Source organism: Myxine glutinosa, chromosome 14, assembly GCF_964187855.1.
Source record: "Myxine glutinosa chromosome 14, kmMyxGlut1.1, whole genome shotgun sequence".
NCBI classification, from domain to species: domain Eukaryota; kingdom Metazoa; phylum Chordata; class Myxini; order Myxiniformes; family Myxinidae; genus Myxine; species Myxine glutinosa.
Genome location: NC_136274.1, coordinates 34,915,997 through 34,940,944, shown reverse-complemented (window position 1 = coordinate 34,940,944; position 24,948 = coordinate 34,915,997). Strand labels below are relative to the sequence as shown.

The following is a 24,948-nucleotide window of genomic DNA, read 5'->3' as shown; positions in this document are numbered from 1 at the left end:
TGCAGTTTAATATATAAGATTTTGTCTTTTATTATGTAACCATGGTTGAAGATTCAAATACATAAGGTACAGTATTAGCATATAACTGACGTGCTTGGTTTAAATTGTTTGCATTGGTGTGTCGTTATTGAAAAGATATTTATTTTATTTCCCCCCCCCCCCCCTCCCTCACCCTCTTTCCTCACTCTTAAATCTTTGTGTCTGTTTTCAGCCCTTCATTGTACTTTAAGTGCCCAGGAGGCGACGATTTACGATTCCCCTCTATTTCCGGGCATTTTCAAAAAGCTTTGTGTTTTAGGATGTTGAGTGCCGCTTGCACGTCAATAGTTTAGGCCTTTCTGTACATTGTACAGTGAATAAGTAACATTATCTTTTCTTTTGGTGAATTATTATTTCAAATTGCACTTATAGCTGTTGTAAACATTTTTCTATGCTTGAATAGTTTTTGGCAATTTAACATTTGATGCTAAGAGCCAGTACAATTCCTTTGTATAATGCCTCTTTAAAGCACAGCCAGTCCCATTGAGCACTTTGGAGAAACACTTTTACTCATTATTCCTAAGAGCAGTCACCTCTATTGCTTTGGCCAGCTTTTAGTATGAGAAATGGTCGTAAAATGCTGCCATTTTTGAGATGATGTCATGAAACAATATGACCATTGCTATCAATTCAGAGTCTGGCCAGCTCTTTCAAAAGTTAAAATCCTTCAGACACTTCTTTGCTCTGTGTTGGTGTTGTTGTTTACTGGAAGGACAGTGTGTACTGATCCATTTGTTTTTGTTGTTGATTTATATTACCAGCAAGAGGTGGAGAACTTCAAGAAGTTAAATCTAATAACAAAGGAGGAATTCCAAACACTAGCACCAAAGCCCCCTGTGGACCCCAATCAAATGGTTCCACCAGCTCCACCTAATGCGCCTGGTGAGTCTCCAATTGTTTGATCACAGAGCAGTGCATTATTTATGTGATGTGCTTGATCGTTTCTGCTATCATGGTATTTCTTCAAACAATTTTATTTTATTGGCAAACAATCCACTTCCTCCCCTTCCACCCTTACTTAGCTGTAGATGAGCTTGCAACGAAACTCTTTGGTGCTCCTGAGCCTCCTTCATGTGCGCTGGCCCGCTCACTTCCCACAGTCGTGCCGGACTCGCCTATTCCCCGAGCCCCACGAACTCCAAGGACTCCACTGACTCCCAGGCTTCTCGATCCCAACAAAACACCTCGCTTCTACCCAGTTGTTAAGGACAGCCGCCCTCTGGATAATGAGGCAAGGCAAAATGTCTCTTGTTTTCTGGGTGGTTACAGCACATGCAAATGGTTTGCATTGCATCTGGTTCTATTTCCTTCTGGTACTTCCATGCCTCCATCATTGTTATGTGCCATTTTTAGGATCAGTTTATGCAAATATCTCTAACTTTTCATGATTCTGGTGGCCTGTACACGGTCATCCGTTAATTTGAGTAGTTCATCTCGACAAACTGTGCAAGGTTAGATATTGTTGCATTTTTTGGCAAGCTTCCCTTGATAACTTCACATCAAATTGCCACAAATTGCAATTTGGGACTTGCCAATTCATGGACAATTGATAATTATTGGTCCATCATTGTCATTGCTAATTGTCATCTTTTGTGGTGGATCTGCAGCAACATCTGTCATGTATTTGTTGTTAAAATGCTATTTTGTCTTTGAGGTTAAAACATCGTCCAATTTAAAGTGTGAGAGAACGGGCACTTGGTTTATGTCTGAAAAATTACCGCTTTGTGCCTCTCTAGGCTCCCCGGAAGAAGAAAACACGTCACAGCGCCAATCCACCACTAGAGAGCCATGTTGGTTGGGTAATGGACTCGAGGGATCATCATGCCTCCCGCAGCCTCTCTCCGGGGTTAGGCTCTCTTCATATTGCACACTTTGCTTGTCCCTGTATGTGGAGTTGAGAAAGGGTAAAGGTATATGTACCTGTTGATAGATCTTGGGTAGAAAATAGTTTAATTCTGATTCAATAAAAACTTCCCAGGTTGGGTGTGAGTCCAGATGTCAGTACATCTGTGGGGAGCTTGGGAACGACACCACAGCAGCTGCCCAAGTTCCAGCACCCCTCACATCAGTTACTCAAGGAGAACGGGTTTACCCAACAGGTGTATCACAAGTACCATCGCAAATGCCTAAATGGTGAGTTTACCGGGTGGGTCACTAGCAAGTACAGGCCTTTTGACCTTGCTGCCCTGTATTGTCAGTAGGATATGAGATATTTTTGCTTTGCAATGTCAGAGGTCTTCGAGATCTCTTGGAAAAAAAAACAACCTTTCACTTGGAATGTTATATTTGCCACAACTTGTTACACCCACGACGTACAGGAGCGGCAGGAAGGGTCATGTTATTATCCTTTCTGGGATGTATATAGATTGCAGTAGATCTAGGCTCAGGCCTCAAGAATGTCAGTGGTGTATTTAGTTACCAAGTTTATTGTAGAGCGTTTGCCAAATGGCTTAAGCATTCAAGCATTCAATCCATTTGAAGCTGTTGCTGAGGAATGGCTGGCTTGGCAAGCGCTAGCTAGCTGCTTTGTAACTGAACACACCCCGGGTTTCCTCCCTTTCAGTTTAGTGTTAAACAGCAGTAGTGACTGTTTCAAAACGTAATCATACGTGTTTGTGGTTCATAATTTTTTGGTGGTCCCCACGAAAAGTCACGATAAGCTATTTGTAAACGTTAACATGGCGTTTGTCCAAGGAGGAAAAATCCCTTGGAGAGAGGGGGTATTATTCGTCTTAATAGTGTTTTGTAATAACATCAATATAATGCTATTATCATAAGTGTTGTTATTACTTTTTGTTATTAGAATCGGCCTTGGAAGAATGCCACGATTAGCTATTGTAACATGGATGTACATATTAACACACATTTTCCCCAAGGCAGACAGCCCCCTTGGGGAGGGAGGCAATGGAAGTCGCTACAAGTTCCATTGCGTGACCCTTGATCATCCTGTCGACTTTGGTTGAGATTGGATAAGTAACAACCGAATGTATCATTGTCCGACAGACAAACACCAAATTATGTATTTTATTTCGTATGATAGCACTTGAAATGCATATTTTCATCCAGCACTGGCATTTGAATTTTTGCAAGTGTGGAAAAGGGGGTTTTCTACACCAATATTTGTTCGCTTTCAGTGGTGAAAGGGACCAAGATATATGTTTTAAATAAGTTTTTCGAAACACAGGAACATACAGTTAGTCGAATACGTTCCTAGCCAGGCGATCAATAACTCTCCTAGACAAAAAATGACGAGCACAATGTCGCTGTTAGTAATCACCTCGTGGTGTTTAAAGGCAGACCAATACAAAGGCATCTCCTTGCTCTAATAAAGTCGTGTTATCATTTTTGTTATAAAAGTTAATTTCACTTGTGTGATTATTCGGACTTGGAAATAATCTGTTCTAAAATCACTGGTGTGATGAAGCTGAGTAATTTTTTTTTTTTGTAGACAAGATCGAGGCTCGTGTAAGAGCTAACATCAATCACAAAAAAAAACGAACACACAAAACATACAATAAAGACAAGAGGGGGAGAGAGAGGAAAACATACAAGCACAACAACAATAGAGAACAAGGACATCAGTAGATCTGTGGAAAAGAGAGGGCCGGTGGGAAGGGAAGGGGAAGGGTTAAACTGTATGAAACAAATTGACACAACTAGGAATTTCAGGAAAGAAGTTGGAGATTGAAACAGGTGGATTTGGGGTGTTTTAACGGGGGAAGAAAAAAATCAAGGTTTTGGATGGGGGAAGATCAGAGATGGTGATGAACAGCTGTTTTGAAGACCTGGAGGGAGGAGTGGGATTGAAGAGAGTGAGGGAGTTTGTTCCAGAGGCGGGAGTAAAGAGGAATGAAGGAGTGAAGGTGAGCAGAGATGAGCAGTGAGCAGAGGTGAGCATTGCCTAAAACTGACATGATTTTTAAATATATACCAACCCAATTATAAATATTCTAAGTTTATCTTTGTACATATAATTTCAAAAAATAATCCTTAAGGAATGTCAACTCTCGATGGAATCCTTCCTTTTCCTCTCCCCCTTAAGGCTCCTCTGTCACAATCCTTCCTCTGTCACTCAAGCTCTTGTGTCTCACTGTCTGCCATGATCTTTCCTGGGAAAACCACATTTCCAAGCAGGCCTCCAAAGCCAGTCATCCTCCGTCGTGTGAAGTCCTTCCTTGGCACACCTGAGCTCCTCACCACATGCAAGGCTTTCATCCGCAGCTCAATGGAATACTGCTCTCCCCTCTGGACTGGTGCTCCTGCCTCACACCTTGCTCGGCTTCACGCTGTTGAAACCAAAGCTTTCAGAATCATTGGAATCTCCCGTGATGAAGCTGATTGTGAGGGCCTTTCACTTACTCACCGCAGGCAGGTTGGTGGTCTTTCTGCCTTCTACCGACTCCTCTCTGGGCTAGCCCCCCAGCTCTGTCTGTGCTCTGTCCCCCAAATCCTCCCACAGGTCGCACAAGATCTGCCAGCAACCCTCTTCTGGTGAAACTGCCAAAATCAAGACTCTCTGCTCACCTTCACACTTTCATTCTTCCATTTCTCCTGCCTCTGGAACAAACTCACTCACTTCAATCCCACTCCACCCTCCAGGTCTTTAAAACAGCTGTTCACCACCATCTCTTATCTTCCCCCTTCCAAAACCTTGATCTTTTCTACTCCCATTAATTCACCCCAAATCCATCTCCTTCAAATTCCGTTTTATTTCCTGAAGGTCCTTGTGGTGCCCATCTTGTTTATTCCGTGCACCCCATCCCAGGCCTCTCCCTTCCACAGACCTCTTGATCTCCCTATTCTCTACTGTTGTGCTTGTGTGCTTTCCTCTCTCTCCTCCTCTTGTCTCCTGCCCCCTTTACATAACACATGTTTTATGTGTTAGCTCTTACATGAGCCTAGTGGTGTATAAAAAGAAAAAGAAAATTATATATATATATATATGTATATATATATATATTTTTTTTTTTTTTTTTTTTTTTTTTTTTTTTAATATATATATACATATTTTTTTGTTGTTGCGGTTTTGAGAACCCACACAGGTAACATCATTAAAGATTAAAGGTTGCACCCCATAGTTAGGCCACATGCAACACGTCGGTCACCTTAGAACGTTAGTTATTTCTTAGTATATGTGAGATAAGGCCATTTCCAATAGTTATCATCTGCGTTGTGTAAAACAAATAAGAGTAGGCCCTGTTCAGTTTGCAGCCTCCCTCCAATCGACTCCATTGCGCACTATCCAGTCTGCACCCCATTGCCCCTCGCATTAGGATGCTGAAACCAGCCCAAATGCCACGAGGTAAGGCCTGAAAAGGGGGTGGAGCGCAAGGGTGGGGGTGTGGCCACGTCAAGCAAACATCAAGGGCGGAGCCGGTAAGACCCCAACAACCAACCAGGGCTCGAGTGGGCATGGCTAAGGGGCGTGGTAAGGGTGTGGCTAGAGGTTCGAGAGGGTTGGCTGAAGCGGCGCTATAAAACCGCGCGCGAAAAGCCCTCTGAAGGACTTTTGTGGAAGGCGCCAGTATTAGAGGACTTGCACGATTGCGTTTTACCAAGAGGACTGAACGGCACTCAATGTATGAGAAGGACTCGCATGCATACGGCAGTGGCAAAGAACTTGGACTTGGTTGGAGCACATTGCATTGTTGTGCCGGGTCGATTGGAAAAGGGCTTTGGTGACATCATCGGGAAAGCATTGCCAGAGCGGCGCATTGCAGTGGACTTGGGGAAGTGGCGCATTGTACCGAGCTATACCGGGAGTGCGTATAAGGCGCCGGTACAACTATTACGTACGCCAGTATAATCGCCAGCTTACCGATCCCCCCCCAGTATAATTGTCCGATCCGCGCCACCGACACGGGGCGATCTTGCCTGCCGTCTACCATCACCAGCTGCTTCGTGGTACGAGGCGGGGACCGGAGCGAGCTGTGGACGCCATCGGTGGACCCTCAACCCGACCATCTACAGCCCCGTGTGAGTGAGTCTGAGAGTGTGACTGAGTGCGAAGGGGCCCATGTCCAGGGGATAAGTATAAGACTGTATAAGGCTGCCCTGTGTATCTGCTTCTTCCTCTTCCCTGTACATTGCTTCTCCTTCTTCCTTGTACAAAGTGTAATAAATTACTTGTTCTTCCTATTTTCCTCTTAATTCGACCGTCTTAGTGATTTCTCAATTGGGTAAGCGTGGCACGACTAGGAACCACTCCAATAGGGTTAATACCTGTTAACGGCCCGAATCGCGGCTCGCTAATCGCTCGGCATGTCCACTGAAACCGTGGTTCGGGTGGGGTTATTTCCTTGCTTCACGGCCGGTGTTAGTACTTAGGTAATAAGACTAATTCGGCTTACAACCCTATTTAACACCGACCGGAAGGAACGTGATAGCCCCGGATCGCGTCGGCTGGTAAAAAGAAAAGGGGATTCATCCCCCTTTTAAGGGGAAGGCCGACGTTGGAGATCCGCAACAATATATATATATATAAATATATAGGGAGATGCCTGGGATATATATATATATTGTTGCAGATTCGGGGGTCGGCGCTCCCCTTACCAAGGGGGGGTTAATCCCCTTGTCTTTTAAGCTGGCCGTCCCCCAATCCTGGAAGCTATAACGTCACTTCTGGTCGGTATTAGCCAGGGTGATTTGTCAATGGAGTCCCAAATACCTGCTTACTAACCCGACCGTAAAGCGAGGAGATAACTCCCACCCGAGCCGCAGCGTTAATGGATACGCCGAGCGAAGGGAGCCGCGACTCAGGCCGTTAACAAATACTACTAAACCCGATCCTGAGCGGTTCCTATCGTGCCACAGGTACTCAATTGAGAAAAGACGCAAGCGATCGAATGAGAGGAAACCCAGAAAATAAGAAGAACAAAGAGTGGGTTTATTAATTATAGACAAGAACCCAAAAGAAGAGGAAATGAAGCAATATAGAGAGCAAAAGGACACAGGGCAAGCTTAACTATACAGTCTTACTTACAACCCCGACAAACAGACAGACTCACACGGGAGGGTAGTGGCAGGAAGAGAAGGTCCAAGCAGATGGTTCAGGCGATGGGATCCGGTCCAGGCTCCGGGTCCACGGCGAAGAATGGCAGGCAGCTTCGCGTGTCGTTTGCGCGCGACCGGACCTCATAGATATATCGGGGGACTGGGATGCGGCGTACGTAATATGCGTGCCAACTCTCTCTCTCTCAACGTTCGTCTCAGAGGGTACCCTTGCGCAGATCACGTTACAATAAGCAAGGAGTCCGTGGCGCCGTTCTCTCCCCAATAGAGCTCCCCTCGCGGTCCTCTAAGCAGTCCTCGCGCTTGCACTTATATAACGCGCTTCAATATCACTCCGCGCTCCGCCGGGCCACGCCCGTCGGTCAGATTACATCAGCCCTGGTTGGCTGGTGGGGGCTTACCGGCCACGCCCTGATGGTGAGTTGACGTGGCCACACCTCGTTCTTGGCGCTCCGCCCCCTTCTCCAAGCTTGACCGCTTGCGTAATGGCATTTGGAGCGAGCGCTGAGGTGGCTGGCGGAGGCGCGTAATACAATTTGAGAGAGAGAGGCTGGCAAAATGGACGGAATGGGGCCTATCTTATTTCATTAATGCAACGCAGATGCAACTATTGGGAACACAGCCTTATCTGAAACACATATTAAGGAAATAACTGAAAGTCCTATGGTGTCCTACGTGTTGCATATGGCCTATCTATGGGTGCGACCTTATTAAATGCTGGGATGTTTACAAGAGTTATTATTTACAAGTATTTACAAGTGAGGGGTTCTCAAAACGGCAACACTGCACCCTCCTTTCCTCCAGGCCCGTTGCAGGCCGAAACAACTTTAATTTAATGTGACACTTAGGTGTGGTAACCCTCTACTTTTAACCTCACCCTGAGTGCGACAGTTTTAACACTAAATATATCCGGCCTGCTGCGCTGCATTCTACCTATCAGACTCATGCCCACAGACTAACCGAATTGCGGAATTATTTTCAAAATTACACATTAGCCAGTGGGGAGCATTATTTACAAACACACTACTAATTTGATTATTTACAACTACTGCAACCCAGGACCTGTCTTTTGTGGGAAACAAAAGCAGAACTTATGATAAGGGGAAGATCATTGCCATGCACTGCACTGATACACCATACCATATGCACCAATAAAACAAAATGCATGAAAAGCACCAAAGAGCACCAAAAAAAGCACCATAACAAAAGAAAATGCACCAAACACATTTCAAAACAATAAGCAATGATGGTTTCTTCTTCTCTGCTCTGCTGGGCCACTGGTTCTGGCTGCCTTCTTACTTGCCGTCTATTTAATAATTAAAAAGGGCACACACCTCGCCCGCTTTTTATTTACGGCCAGTAGGGCCAACTGAGGTGGTCCACCTGCTGGGCATAGGTGCCACCTTAACCGTGGTCCACAAGCAAGAGGCTGCTGGCAGCAATGGTCGGTCCCAGCAGAGACGCCAGGCCATAGTACGTGTGGTCTAAAGTGGTGCCTGTGTGGTCCATATGGTGCATCAGTGCAGGCCGGAGGCAGCGAAGGTGCGGGCACACAACTGCGGTCACCTGCGCACTCCCCCCGGGCCCAACAAAACAATTCCATGAGTGGGGGAAGGAGGACAAGCAAATCAGCGGGGCAAGGTCACAAGGGTACACATTAATACCAGGCAATGCAAGGTGAGGTGCGCAGGAGAGTGAGCCGAGAAAGCTCGTCCCTAACGTACGTCCGTCCCCCCCTGTCACCTACTCTACCCTTGCCCCTCCCCCGTATTTACACAATTTACACATTTATCAAATCCGTCGCTATGTCCCGTCCCCCATATCTCCCTTAATGCCAAATTCATCATCAATCCCTCCTAAGGAGGAAGAGATGGAATCCCAACAATGTCACCCCCACGTCATGATGGGTCTTTCAACCAACCAAACATTTGTTCAAAAATCTGGTGTGCAGTTTTATCACCTTGGTGAGTGGATGCGGATGATGCGAAGAGATTTTCTCCTAACTACCTTCTAAATGAAATTAACACACTTAACACACTTTACACTACCCGGGGTCTTTCCCTGCCAATCCATTGGCCATCTTACACTATGTGGTTCTAAAAACCAATTCCCATTGAACATACTGTGGCGCTCACCAAATTTGGGGTCTCACTCCCCCGATTCTTTCCCCCTCTGCCCTCGCACAATTTCAGGGCTGGGTCGTGTGGCTCACCAGCAGGTCCGCTTACCTGCACACCTCTGCCACTGTACGTCGCCACCCGAGCTTACCTGCTCCTCACCCTAACCTAGGGAAGGCCCTCTGGCTCTCTCACCCCACTACCGCCCTCTCTGGCGTCGGGCTACCCGGGTCCTCTCCATAGGATCCTCGGGCCCCATTGAACTCTAACTGGCTCCCAGAGCCTACCTGCGGCCTCACCTGGCCGACAGACTAACAGTGGCGGAGTGCCCAACCAACCATTCTCACTAACAGGCCACACGCCCAGCCATTCCATACCACTAATGCACCCATCCAGCAGTACTCTGCTACTTTCGCACCACAGATGTCAATATCCAACGACAATTTACCTACTCCCTCTACCGACTTTTAATCTACCCTGCCCGGGTACTCGTGAAGGGGTCCATCCTTCCCCCATTCACTCCTTCGCACCATACACTCCACTCCACGTATTCCACACTCCTCACTCCACACCATTCATTCCATACTCCATTCACTCCATACCATCTATTCCAGACAACCATTCTCCATACACCTGCATTTCACTTGCACACCTTGCAAGTCAATCACTCAATGCACAATCACACACATCCTCGATACTCTGCTCAATACACTTTCACTTCTCCAAACCATTGCCTCATTTCATCACCAGCACTACCGGGAACTTACATTCGCAATTCCTCATTTCATCACCCTCACTACAAACACACTGCATCATCTGGCTAACTATTGCCCTTCTAAGATTAGTGCTTCCCTGTCATCTACCGACTCCTCTCTGGCCTTGCCCCTCCAGCTCTCTCTGGGCTCTGTCCCCCAAATATTCCTACAGGTCGCACAAGATCTGCCTGCAACCCTCTTATGGTTAAACTGCCAAAATCAAGACTCTCTGCTCACCTTCACTCCTTCATTCCTCTTTTCTCCCGCCTCTGGAACAAACTCCCTCACTCTCTTCAATCCCACTCCACCCTCCAGGTCTTTAAAACAGCTGTTCACCACCATCTCTTATCTTCCCCCATCCAAAACCTTGATCTTTTCTACCCCCGCTAATTTCACCCCAAATCCACTTTTTTGAAATACCAACTTCTGTCCTGGAAGTCCTTGGTTTCCTTGTGTTTTATACTTCTCCCCCCCCCCCCCCCCTTCCCACGCCTCCTCCCCCCAAGCCCTCTCCCTCCCACACATCTCCCTGCTCTCAAATGTTATGTTTGTGTGCTTCCCCTTCTCTCCCCATCTTGTCTTCCGCTCCCTCTTTTTATATATCTTGTTTGTCTGGTTGATTTATTTGTGAAATAAATGTTAGTTCTTTCATGAGCCTCGATTCAGTATACAAAAAAAACAAAAAACTCCCATTAAACGATGCACATCCCTCGTCGTTATCAACCATCTAATCTACTCTACGTCCCCCCCCTACAGGTACAATGTCACTACTTAAATTGTATAGTCCCCTATGGTCATCTCGACATTCCCTATCAATAACCTAACCCTCCCGGGCTAGTTTGTACAGCCAAAACCCCATAAACCTAAAGCTCCTCTGCCCAAATGATTTGAGGTGAATGGCGAAACTACCATTCGCCATCACTATCACTACTACCATCAGTCCACTACACTACGAGCCTCGGTGCGGGAAATACATTTCCACAGCTCGTCTTCGAAAAGCCGGCTATCTGTGCGGATGGTCAGTCTACTGTTGGTTGGGTCCGTCCGACATCGATTCTGGGGAGGAGGCATACTCGGTCCGAGACTCCAGGCACCATCTCGGCGCAAGGCCTTGCGCGCCCAAGTGCGATGGCCAGCCTTGCCCGGCCGGAGCGCCGCCACCACAAGGGGGCGCTGCTCCGACCCCTCCTACCTCCCCTCGAACCGGGCCGGTCGCCTTGCCTGGCAAAGCGCGGAATCGACCGTACAGGGCGGAGCCCGGCGCGGATCGCGCACGGCGGTTCTTGAGAAACCGCCGCGGCTACGACCGCCGCCGGTCCCCGCAGCACACAAAGCCCGTCACGGACCGAGAGCTCGCGTCGGCTAACCGTCGGCCTGAACGCTGTCCCGGTTAACGTCGATGCTCCACTTGCATGCTCACACCATGCGTTCCATTTTCTACTCACACAACGCGGCGCTCCAACGCCTCTCATACAACCCACGCATTCGATCACCGCATGCTCTCGTGCACACCACCCAGGCACACTCACACACTCCTCGGTTACACACCTCCTGCGCACACCCTGGCGCACACTCTCCCGGTACGTACTCCGTACCACTCACGGGTGTGCACTCTTGCACACCCACTCAGCGCACACCTACCCACGGGTGTGCAATCCCTCGTCGCACACCCAATCACGTGCTCCACAACCAACTCCGGTGTGCATCCTCGCCACATGCTCCTCATCCATTCCAGGTGTGCATTCTTTCTCACTTGCCACAACCAACTCACACTCCGTGTCACTCTCACCCTCACTATCACGCTCCGATGTGCATTCACGCTCGCACTCGGACTCTGTCGTGCACTCTTCCTCGCACTCGGTAACACACTCGCGCTCTGGCGCCATTCGCACACGCGTGCCATTTCCATTCACACAGCGCACCACGGACCTTCCACAACCGCCCGTGTTACGCTGGGATCCCAAGCGCGCGAAAAACCCTCTCGCGCCAAACACTCTCCCAAAAAATCTTTTCGCGCCATATACAAGCCCGGCATACCTTCGGGATCCTTTTCTCCACACACACCTGCAAACTTTCATTGGGGTTAAGCACGGCATCACAATGCGAATACAGACTTTGCATGCATTCCATCTCAATCTCTGATTTAATTCCTCTCTCTGCTGTCTCTACAATTTCAATTTAGACTATTTCTTTTCCAATTTGAATTAATTCTTTTTCTTTATTTTTTTTTCCCTCGACGACCGCTGGCGCTAATAAAATTTTCTCTACTTCGGCGGTCGCCGGCTTTCCCATACCCCGGGTCGCGATTTCTATACCCGTCCACCTGGCTGTGCTTTGCTCCACTTCGCTCAACCCGCGCTCCTCTATTCGCGCTACCTCGTCGCATACAAATGCGACCTCGCTCGCCCCGTGGTCAACTTCCCTCTCAACTTCCCTCATCTCATACCTGGCTTGCCCCCTCGCCAGTCCCTCGTTTACTTCCCGGGCTTGGTCATTTATGTCCTCCAATTGGTCCCCTACTTTGTCTTCTAATCCTCCCAATTTGCTGTCTAACCACCCAATTTTGCTGTCTAATCCCTCAAATTTGCTGTCTAATCCCCCCAATTTGGCTTCTAACCCCCCAATTTGACTTCCCAATTGCTCTCCCATTCTATTTTCCATTCCCTCACTATCAGCCCTCATTTCTCCCATCTCTTTCCGTAATCCCCCAATTTGGTTTCCCATTCGTTCTAATTGTTCTCCCACCTTGTCCATACTGTCGTTCTTTTTCTGCATTTCCGCCATGAATTGGGCCATGAAGGTTTGCATTTCGCCCACCCCCATTTGCGCAGCGGGCGTGGCCCTCGTCGCCATGTACAAGGCGCCACCATTTTGCGCGCCTGCAACCCCCTCTACCGCACCCTCATTGCTTTCCTCTTCCATCTCTCCCAATTGTTCCCTGGGGTCCTGGGTTAATTCTACCCCTTCCTCTACAACTTCATTTTCCCCCACCGGCATCCGACCGCCTTGATTATCCATGGCACGACTTTAATTTGGTTTTTTAATACTACATTTTGGCCGCTCGAAATTTTGACCAAATGTTTGTCCAAAAAATATATATAAATTTGGTTCGGGTCCAATCCCACTCCCAGACACCAATTGTTGCGGATTCGGGGGTCGGTGCTCCCCTTACCAAGGGGGGGTTAATCCCCTTGTCTTTGAAGCTGGCCGTCCCCCAATCCTGGAAGCTATAACGTCACTTCCGGTCGGTATTAGCCAGGGTGATTGGTCAATGGAGTCCCAAATACCTGCTTACTAACCCGACCGTAAAGCGAGGAGATAACTCCCACCCGAGCCGCAGCGTTAATGGATACGCCGAGCGAAGCGAGCCGCGACTCAGGCCGTTAACAAATACTACTAAACCCAATCCTGAGCGGTTCCTATCGTGCCACAGGTACTCAATTGAGAAAAGACGCAAGCGATCAAATGAGAGGAAACCCAGAAAATAAGAAGAACAAAGAGTGGGTTTATTAATTATATACAAGAACCCAAATGAAGAGGAAATGAAGCAATATACAGAGCAAAAGGACACAGGGCAAGCTTAACTATACAGTCTTACTTACAACCCCGGACAAACAGACAGACTCACACAGGAGGGTAGTGGCAGGAGGAGAAGGTCCAAGCAGATGGTTCAGGTGATGGGATCCGGTCCAGGCTCCGGGTCAGCGGCGAAGAATGGCAGGCAGCTTCGCGTGTCGTTTGCGCGCGACCGGACCTCATAGATATATCGGGGGACTGGGATGCGGCGTACGTAATATGCGTGCCAACTCTCTCTCTCTCTCTCTCAACGTTCGTCTCAGAGGGTACCCTCGTGCAGATCTCGTTACAATAAGCAAGGAGTTCGTGGTGCCGTTCTCTCCCCAATGTCTCTCTCTCTGCTCACCTTCACTCCTTCATTCCTCTTTTCTCCCGCCTCTGGAACAAACTCCCTCACTCTCTTCAATCCCACTCCTCCCTCCAGGTCTTTAAAACGGCTGTTCACCACCATCTCTTATCTTCCCCAATCCAAAACCTTGAACTTTTCTACCCCCGCTAATTTCACCCCAAATCCACTTTTTTGAGGTGACTTTTGACTTCTTTCCTGGAAGTCCTTGGTGTCCTTGCGTTTTATACCTATCCTACCTCCCCACAGGCCCTCTCCCTCCAAAAACATCTCCCGATGTCCCTGCTCTCAAATGTTGTGTTTGTGTGCTTCCTCCTCTTCTCTCCACATCTTGTCGACCGCTCCCCATTTTATATACTTTGCTTATTTGTTTGATTTGTTTGTTTGATAAATGTTAGCTCTTTCACGAGCCTCGACTCTGTATACAACCAAATAAAAAATAAAAAAATAATGGAGCTCCCCTCGTGGTCCTCTAAGCAGTCCTCGCGCTTGCGCTTATATAACGCGCTTCAATATCACTCCGCGCTCCGCCAGGCCACGCCCATCGCTCAGATTACATCAGTCCTGGTCGGCTGGTGGGGGCTTACCGGCCACGCCCTGATGGTGAGTTGACGTGGCCACACCTCGTTCTTGGCGCTCCATCCCCTTCTTCTCCAAGCTTGACCGCGTGCGTAATGGCGTTTGGAGCGAGCGCTGAGGCGGCTGCGGCAGGCGGAGGCGCGTAATACAATTTGAGAGAGAGAGGCTGGCAAAATGGACGGAATGGGGCCTATCTTATTTAATTAATGCAACGCAGATGCAACTATTGGGAACACAGCCTTATCTGAAACACATATTAAGGAAATAACTGAAAGTCCTATGGTGTCCTACATGTTTCATATGGCCTATCTATGGGTGCGACCTTATTAAATGCTGGGATATTTACAAGAGTTATTATTTACAAGTATTTACAAGTGAGGGGTTCTCAAAACCGCAACAATATATATATATATATTGTCCTAACACCTTAGCCCCCCCCCCCCCCCCCTGCTCAGCCCAACGTAGGAGAGGTAGGGAGAAACCACGAATAGGGGGAAAAAGCTTTATTATTCGACATCTCATGTGCACAGTTTCAAAGCTTTGCTTCAATATTTGGTGTGCCCACCGCCCGCAGACCGAACTGCCTCCAAACGCGCGGGGTAGGATTCCAAGAGAGACACAAACAAGTCACGATCGAACTCCATTTCTTCGAGGACGTTAGTCAAAGCAGTGAGAAGCTCTTCCCTGGTATTCTGGAGGCGTTGTTCAACTCTGTCCTTGAGTATCGCCCCCAAATGTTCACAGGCGTTGAGGTCAAGCGATGCTCCCGGCCACTCATCGTTTCCGAAAAAATCGACCTTGTTCGCCTTCAGAAGATTCTGGGTCGCCAGTGCGCTCATGCACGGGGCTCGGTCGTGCAGAAACGTGGTCTCCTTGATGCTGAGGACATTTTCTGGGTTCCGTAAGAACGGAATAACATGGCGGGTCAGCACAACGTCTAGGAGGTATTTGCCGTCCCATGATTGTCCTTGCTCTTTGATGACCCACATCAGCCTTTTCGTTGTGAACATCAAGAAGACGCCAACGCACCGTGCTGTCTTCGATTTCTCTCGAATCTTGAGTTCTTGTGGAATGTCATCATTGTGAAGAGCCCAAATTCTGTCGTTCTGGAAGTTTGGACGTCGAGCCTCATAAATGAAAAATTCATCAGAAGGGGCCAGGAAAAGAAAATCATCAGAGGTCCACTCGCTCAAAAACTCACAAAACCACATTCGATCCTCGACGTTCTTCTCCGTCAGCTTCGGTGCTGGAATTTGGTGAAAAGCCTTTGCGCCAATGGACTGAAGGAACCTGTGGATACTTGATAAGCTCTTCTTCTTCCCTTGAACCTGTCAATCTCCTTTTGGAGCCCTCGAATGCTTTTCTTCTCCTTGGCAAGCGACTCAATGATGATTTTTTTTTTTTTTTTGTATACAAGATCGAGGCTCGTGAAAGAGCGAACATTAATCACACAGAAAGACAAACCGACACATAGAACATATAACATCGGGAGCGGTAGACAAGATGGGGAGAGAGGGGGAAGGACACAAACACAACATTTGAGAGCAGGGACCGAGAGACATGGAGACATCGAGAGATCTGTGAGAGGGAGAGGGCTTTGGGGGGGGGGGCATGGGAATGGGGGGCATGGGAGGGGGGGTGGGAGAGGGATAAAACATATGGACACTGCCAGGACTTCCAGGAAAGAAGTTGGAATTTCAAACAAGGTGGATCTGGGGTGAATTAGCGGGGGTAGAAAAGATCAAGGTTTTGGATGGGGGAAGATAAGAGATGGTGGTGAACAGCTGTTTTAAAGACCTGGAGGGAGGAGTGGGATTGAAGGGAGTGAGGGAGTTTGTTCCAGAGGCGGGAGAAAAGAGGAATGAAAGAGAGAAGGTGAGCAGACAGCTGAGATTTCGGCAGTTTAACCATCAGAGGGTTGCTGGCAGATCTTGTGCGACCTGTAGGAATATTTGGGGGACAGAGCACAGAGAGAGCTGGGGGTGCAAGGCCGGAGAGGAGTCGGAAGAAGACAGAAAGACCACCTACCTGCCTGCGGTGAGTGAGTGAAAGGCCCTCAGAGATAGCTTCATCGCGGGATATTCCAATAATTCTGAAAGCTTTGGTTTCAACAGCGTGAAGCCGAGCTAGGTGTGAGGCAGGAGCACCGGCCCATAGGGGAGAACAGTATTCCATTGAGCTGCGGATGAAAGCCTTGTATGTGGTGAGGAGCTCAGGTGTGCCGAGGAAGGACTTCGCACGACGGAGGATGCCCAGTCGGCGACTGGCTTTGGAGGCCAGCTTGGAAATGTGGTTTTCCCAAGAAAGATCATGGCAGATAGTGAGACCCAAAAGCTTGAGCGACAGAACTTCTTGGAGAGGATTGTTGAGAAAGTAGATGGGAGGGTTGTCCAGTCGATCTTTTCGGAGAGACATAGTAAGAGTGTGAGATTTGTCAGGATTGAAAGACATGTTCCACTTGTTTGACCAGTCTGTGATTTTGTCCAAGTCTTCAGAGAGTGAGGAGGCTGCAGACTGACGATCTGAGGGAAGCGGAATGGAGCGGCAGAGAGTGGAGTCATCAGCAAAGAGATAGAGAGGATTTTCCAGAGAGTCGGAGAGATCATTGATAAAGACCAGAAAAAGCACAGGGCCCAGAACACTGCCTTGGGGAACTCCAGCCTGAACAGGAAGGGGAGATGAGAGAAATCCATTCAGGGCCACACGTTGACTACGACCAGAGAGGAAGTCCACAAGCCATGCATGGAGATTTCCATGGATACCATAGGAGGAGAGTTTGGTGAGCAGAGCTGGGTGCCAGACCGTATCGAAGGCACGTGATATGTCAAGGGAGACAGCTCTGATTTCCTGTTTTGCATTGAGGACCTCCATCCATTGTTGAGACAGCAGAAGCAGCATGTCCAGAGTAGAGTGACCTGGTCTGAAACCAAATTGATGATCAGAGATCAAGCCATTGGAGAAGAGGAAAGATTTCATATCCAAGGCAATGACTGCTTTCATATCCGAGGCAATATCCCTGCTTTCCTGAGACAAACATTGTGCTGTCTGTTCGGGCCGGCTGTCCATCTCGCAATCGAAGGGATCACGGTTCCAATTGCGTTTGACGAAGTCCTCAGACCTGTTCAGGTACTTGGCAACCCAGGATCGGGATATGGTTCCCGGCGTCTGATCCCTGGCGACTCGGAACGCGATAGCCATGATGCGGCATATCCACCTTTTCTTCTCGGAATCACCCGACCACGACATCACTTCACAAAATCTGCAACAGAAAAAGAAAGGCTCATTAGATCATTATGAAATTTGGTATTTGAGATGACAAATGAATGATCCTTCCCGCTATATGCCCGCCATTGTACAGTGGCGACCCAGTATAGCTGGGCGGGGGGGGGGGGGTAGGGGGGGGGGGCAAGGTGTTGGGACACCCTATATATATATATATATATATATATATATATATATATATATATATATATATATATAACAGCAGGTAAGTTAAGCTTGACGGTAGAAATGAGCCAAAGTGCCACCAGAACCCCTCCATTTACCAGCAACAAATCGATGCTTCCTTCCCTCATTGTAGGCTTGGGATACTTGAGAGGACCACTTCCTTTTCTCTTGGAGATCAATTTTGGTCAGATCCTCGACACAAAAGTACTGGTCATTAAGGAAAGCGTGACGCTGCTGTTGAAGGATCTTGATTTTGTCCTGGTAGCAATTTAGCTTTATAAGGAGGTGCTGTGGCTTGGCGTCCATTTTAGGTCCATCTCGATGAACATGTTCCAGCTTAACGTCGACCATGTTGAATATCTCGGCAAAGAGATAATTCGCCAGATCCAAACGATCTTTACCTTTCTGCTGGGGGAGACCAATAGCACGGAGATTATTATGACTAAAATAGCCATCAAATTTACGAGGCAGTTCAGCAGGATCAGCCATAATTTTCTCTGTCTTGGTCATCCGTGTTGTAACCCCAGGAAGTTTTTCCACATTTGACTTGACTGCAGCAATCCTTTCACCTTGAAATTCAATAGCTTTGTTGATATTGGTTTCCAACTTATCAATTCGATTATGCAAGTCCATCTGCCCGGCACGGATCTCAGCAAGTGCTTGACAGATGAACTGTTCAAATTCGGCGTTTGAAGAGGAGTGCGTTCCACTCGGGGTTGAGGCTTGAGGTTCTGCTTGGTCTTTTGCCCAGCTGGCTTGATTACTTCGCAAGATGATCTCAGAGTGAATACACGGCTGTCTTGTACGTCTCAAAGCAGAAACCATGGTAAGAGCTGGAAAAATGAGAAATTGACGCTCAAATTTACAACTGCGGTACTCTTTTCGTCCTCGGTCGCCATCTTGAATGTAATGTAATGTTGAATGTAAACCACGTGTAACGAGGCGATGTTCTCGTGACTTGTAATGAAAGGAAACTGTTCCACAAACCACGTGTATCACACCTAGAATACATGGACTATTCTAAGAACAACGCATTTCCCATAGCCGAACCCCGAGACAATGGACAAAGGGGTCTACCTTTACACAGACTATAGAAATAACTATCTAGGGATTCCTAAGTTGTACACATGAATGCGCTCCCCCAGGGTACATTTTTCCAAAACCACAACACTATCACTGGATGCCTGAGGTGTCTACAGGGACGGTTCTGGCCTCTTGTTTAAGATTAAGGGCCTCCAACCATTGCTGAGAGAGAAGCAGCAGCATGTTTGTGAATGAGTAAACTGAACGGAATTGGAAGTGATTGTCGAAGGTCACACCATTTGAAAAGAAACTAGAACAATGTGACTGTGTCGCCAATATGTCTCCGCATAGTCCAACAACGGGTAGATGCCATCACTCTGCATACGTATGGGTAGGGGATGACGTTTGTGAAGTTTCGTGTTGATCGGATAAGGTTTGTTTTTCTATCCAAGATGGCTGATAAACTACGTGACCTATAACATCATCATTTTCAAACTATATGCAACAGTGCTGTGAGATGATATTTGTAAGTTTTCACATCGATAGGGCGAGTGGTTTTAGAGATATAATTATTGAATATTTTCCTTCAATCCAATATGGCTGCCAAACCATGTGACCTATGATGTCATAAATCTAATATTTCAATACAAATGGGTCATTGATCATGTGCATGCAATTTCAGATTTTTAGGATAAGGAATTTGATTGAAACATTTTTGGCTGGTATACCACTTCACCTATGATGTCATCATTATCATGCTTTTGTTCCCCATTGGGAGTACTTGACAATGAGCCAAGTTTCAATTTTTTCCATTCCGCTGTTTCCGATAAATATATTTTTAATTATTTACTTATAATCCAAGATGGCTGCCATACCACGTGACCTATGACGTCACAATTATCATAAAAACATTCTGCATGGGTGTCACTCCTACCCTGAAAGTTTCTTCTCAATCGGACATGTGGTTGCTGAGAAAAACGAGGTTTAGCCCGTACGGACGGACGGACAACCCGAAAACATAATGCCTCCGGCGACTTTGTCGGCGGAGGCATAAAAAGACGACGTCCTCAGCAAAGATGGATTCCATGACTGCTTTTAATTGGAAGTAAGTTTACTGGTTTGTAATTAAGAGGATATTTTTGTACCTTTTTTGTAGATGGAAGTGATGTTGGTGGACGCTGAAGAGCACAGACAGAGTGAAGCAAGAGAAGCAGAGCAGGATTAAAAGAGCACGAATATTTCCTTCCTTGTCAACTTGGCAAATAAAAAGCATACGACTTAGCAAAAGTTGACCGGTTAAGTAAACAATGCTAAAGTTTGATCACTAAGCTGAATGTATAATATTGGCTTGGCCATTGTGTGAAGGTGGCTTTAACAGACAGATGTCCTTTATTTATTTATTGATTGTACACCGCTCCTTTTCTATGCCATCTCCAGACGCTGCATAACGTCATTGTCGGGCACCGAAGGGTGCTCGGCAATGACGCACGCTGAAAGGGAGTACTCAGTTTTCACCCTGGTTGTTTGTTTGTTTTCTTGTTTGTCTGGGCGATATCTCAGCCATCCTTTGAGCTAGGAAGCTGAAATTTCGGCACAATAGTGAGCAAGTACTTTGTCAAAAACAGTATTTTTTGTTTTTTGTTTAATCAATTAATTGAGGAGTTATTTAATTATTAGCGATTAATTGAGTACTGTAGCGGTTACCGCTGGATGTACATAATCGCCTTGCACCGGCCAGAACACGGCCAGACGCGCCTCTCCCGGGCATGCCCGGACTCACTGTTCCCGGGCACGCCCGAACCTCCCGGGCACGCCCGGTCTCGTCTTTCCCGGGCATGCCCGCTCTCGCCTTTCCAGGGCTCGCCCAGAGCGTCCGGGCATGCCCGCTATCGCCTTTCCAGGGCTCGCCCAGAGCGTCCGGGCATGCCCGCTATCGCCTTTCCAGTGCTCGCCCAGAGCGCCCGGGCACGCCCAGCCTCGACTTGCCAGGCCGCAGCCAAACACGCCCGGGCAGGTCCAGACTCGCCTTTCCAAGGCTTGCCCTTGATACCCGGGCATGCCCGGTATAGCTTTTGCCGGGCAAACTTCCCGACATAAATGTGTATATATATTGTTGCCCGAAAAACGGGCTTGTCTGAATACCTGAGTTGTTTTGTTTCAATAAAGCAACTCGGACGAATTCCGTCTTTGGTCGCGTCAATTCTTTCGACTCGCGTTGGAGCGCAGTTCCTTCATTGGTGACCTACCGACATGGATACGGCAGTGACGCTTAAACTGCCTACCTTCTGGGAGACTCACGCGGCTGTTTGGTTCGCCCAGGCGGACTCCCAGTTCGCCCTGCGAGGCATCACCGCGGACGACACCCGCTTCCACCATGTTGTGGCGGCGCTCGGTTCCACCACCGCGGCCCGCGCCTTGAGCCTCCTCCAGCACCCGCCGGCTGCTGACAAATACGACGCGCTGAAGATGCTCCTCCTCGGCGCTTTCGCCCTCTCACCGGCAGCACGTGCACGGCGCCTGCTTGACCTGCCCGAGCTCGGCGACACGCGCCCGTCCGAGCGCATGGACTATATGCTCTCGTTGCTCGGCGAGCACTCTCCGGCATTCCTGTTCCGGGAGCTGTTCCTCCGTCAGCTGCCTAACCCGGTACGCCTCGCCCTGGCTGGCACGTTGATGACGGATTCCCGCGCCCTCGCCAGGGAAGCCGATAAGATCTCCTCGGCGGGCCAGCACATCGGCGCGGTTACCTGGAGCCCGCCGCCGTCCGAGGCGACGCCCACGACGCCCGAGCGCCCTGCGCGGTTGGAGGCCGAACTGCCGGTGCAACTGGCGGCCGCCACGCCGCACCGCCCGCTTCCGACACGACGGCCGGGGCCTCCACCTGACCGGGCGTGGTGTTATTACCATGCCAGGTTCGGACACAAGGCTCGGACGTGCCGGCCCCCGTGCACTTTCGGCAGGTCGGGAAACGGCCGGGCCGGCGTTCATTCCCAGCCATGAGCGCCGGCCACTCGGGCAACTTGCTGTTTATTCGGGACAAAGCGTCTGGACGGCGTTTCCTGTGCGACACCGGCGCCCAACTGAGCGTCATACCTGCCTCCGAGCAGGACAGGCTGGACGCAGTTTGCGGCCCCTCTTTGGTCGCTGCTAATGGCTCGGCCATACGCACTTTCGGCCCACGCGTCGTCACCCTCTGCTTCGGCAGCCAGCGCTTTCAATGGACTTTTGTTACCGCCAGCGTCCCCGTGGCTTTGCTGGGTGCCGACTTCCTCTGTGCGCACGGGCTGCTGGTCGACGTCAAACGACGTCGCCTTGTCCACGCCGAGACCTTCAGCTCCCTGGCGTGCACAATGAGCAGCTCCGCGCCGACCGAACTGGCGTGCGCCCTCCCGGCAACGAACGAGTTCGCTCGCCTGCTCGTGGAATTCCCGGCCCTCACGCGCCGACGTTTTCGGCCGTCGCGGTGCGGCACGGGATCGAGCACCACATACCCACTACGGGCCCGCCGGTCTACGCCAGGGCCCGCCGCCTCGACCCAGCCAAGCTCGCCGTGGCAAAGGCCGAATTCGACGCGTTGGAGCACCTCGGCATCGTGCGGCGCTCCGATAGCGCGTGGGCCTCGCCACTGCACATCGTGCCAAAGCCGGGGGGTGGATGGCGCCCGTGTGGCGACTACCGCCGTCTCAATGACGCTACCACCCCCGACAGGTACCCGATCCCGCATATTCAGGACTTTCCCGCCCGTTTGGCGGGACGGGTCATCTTTTCGAAAATTGACCTGATACAGGGCTACCACCAGGTACCTGTCCGGGCGGCCGACGTCCCGAAGACGGCCGTCATCACGCCGTTCGGCCTGTTCGAATTTTTGCGGATGCCGTTTGGCCTCAAGAACGCGGCCCAGGCGTTCCAGCGCTTGATGGACGGCGTGCTGCGCGACCTGCCGTTTCTTTTCGTCTATCTGGACGACATCCTCGTCGCCAGCACGTCCCGCGCCGAGCACCTCCTCCACCTCCGAACACTGTTCGGTCGCCTCAGCGAGCACGGCTTAATTGTCAACCCGGTCAAATGCCACTTCGGCGCGACGACCGTTGACTTTTTGGGCCACCGCATCACCAAGACCGGGGCGGTGCCGCTGCCGACCAAGGTCGAGGCCATCACCACGTTCCCGCGTCCCCGTTCCATCAAGGCCCTCCAAGAGTTCCTCGGCATGGTGAATTTTTATCACCGATTCGTGCCCCGCGCTGCTCAGCTCATGCGGCCCCTTTACGAGGCCCTCCGGGGCAAGCCGGCCAAGCATGACATTGTTTGGTCCGCGGCCATGGACGCGGCCTTCGCCAGTGCCAAACGGGCCCTCGCCGACGCAACGCTGCTGGCTCACCCGGTGCTCAACGCGCCCATCGCCCTCACTACGGACGCCTCCAACTACGCGGTGGGCGCCGTCCATGAGCAATGGGTGGACGGGGTTTGGCAGCCACTCACTTTTTTCAGCCGGCAACTCCGGCCGAACGAGTTAAACTACAGCACGTTCGACCGCGAGCTGCTCGGGCTATTCCTGGCCGTTCGCCATTTCCGACACCTCCTGGAGGGCCGCCCGTTCACGGCTTTCGTCGACCACAAGCCGTTGGTCTACGCAATGGCTAAGGTCACGGAGCCGTGGTCGGCCCGCCAGCAGCGCCACCTCTCCGCCGTGTCGGAGTTCACCACGGACATCCAGCACGTCGCCGGCAAAGACAACGCCGTGGCCGACTGCCTTTCGCGGGCCAGCGCGAACGCGGTCCACCTCGGCGTGGACTTCACGCTCATGGCGGCCGACCAGACCACCGACGCCTCGGTGCAGGCACTCCGCGTGGCGGACACGGGCCTCCGCCTGGCCGACATCCCCTTCGCGGGCACCGTCCTGCTCTGCGACGTCTCCCAGGGCCAGCCTCGCCCCATCGTGCCCGTTTCCTGGCAGCGCCGCATCTTCGCCTCCATCCACGGCCTTTCTCACCCGGGCCGGAAAGCTTCTCAGAAGCTGGTGTCGACGCGTTTCGTCTGGCACGGCCTTCGACGAAACATCCGCGACTGGGCCAACGCCTGCACGGCCTGCCAGCGAGCCAAGGTCCACCGCCACACCCAGGCCCCGCTGGCACCTTTCGCCGTGCCTGAACGGCGTTTCGACCACGTCCACGTGGACCTGGTGGGTCCCCTGCCCCCCTCGCGGGGGTTCACCCACCTGCTCACCATGGTGGACAGGACCACCAGGTGGCCGGAGGCCGTGCCCCTCACCTCCACCACCACCGCCGACGTGGCGCAGGCGTTCATCGCCACCTGGGTCGCGCGCTTCGGCGCACCAGCGGACATCTCATCCGACCGCGGCCCACAGTTCACGTCTGAGCTTTGGGGCGCGGTCGCCCGTTCGTTGGGGGTCACGCTGCACCGCACCACGGCCTACCACCCCCAAGCCAATGGGTTGTGCGAGCGGTTTCACCGCTCCATGAAGGCCGCACTCATGGCCGGCCTTCAGGACGACGGTTGGGCCGACCGGCTGCCGTGGGTCCTTTTGGGCCTTCGCACGGCCCCCAAGGAAGACCTCCAGGCGTCCGCCGCCGAGCTCGTCTACGGCCAGCCACTCCGCGTCCCGGGCGAATTCGTGCCTGACGCTACCAGTCCCTGGTCCGCCGCTCGCCAGCGCTCGGACCTCCAGGAGGCCGCCCGACGATTTGCCCCCGTGCCGACGTCCCGCCACGGTGGCCCCCAGTCCTACGTCCCCCCGGCGCTTCGCACAGCGGAGTACGTCTTTGTGCGTCATGACGCGCACCGGGGGCCACTCCGGCCGCCGTACGACGGGCCCTTCCGGGTCCTGCGACGGGGTGACAAGTCTTTCATCGTCGACTTCGGCGGCCGGCCGGACCGGATTTCTGTGGACCGCCTCAAACCGGCGCACATGGACGTCGACCGACCACCACGGTTGGCCCTTCCTCCGCGGCGAGGCCGCCCCCCGTCCACAGTTCCCCCCGCTCGACCACCCACCACCACGTCAGACCCCTCCCCACGACCCTCCAGGGGTCGCTTC

General features: G+C 50.6%; 1 protein-coding gene across 2 annotated transcripts in view; it reads left to right on the top strand.

Annotated features, from left to right (window-relative positions):
- Nucleotides 1-24,948, top strand: part of LOC137418387 (la-related protein 1-like) — a 169,794-nt gene that overhangs the window by 127,785 nt on the left and 17,061 nt on the right. For both annotated transcript variants that reach the window (XM_078768470.1, XM_078768469.1), the window contains 4 exons: nt 801-921; nt 1,062-1,270; nt 1,776-1,885; nt 2,018-2,172. In XM_078768470.1, the coding sequence (XP_078624596.1) occupies nt 801-921; nt 1,062-1,270; nt 1,776-1,885; nt 2,018-2,172 (595 nt within the window). The remainder of the gene's footprint in view (nt 1-800; nt 922-1,061; nt 1,271-1,775; nt 1,886-2,017; nt 2,173-24,948) is intronic.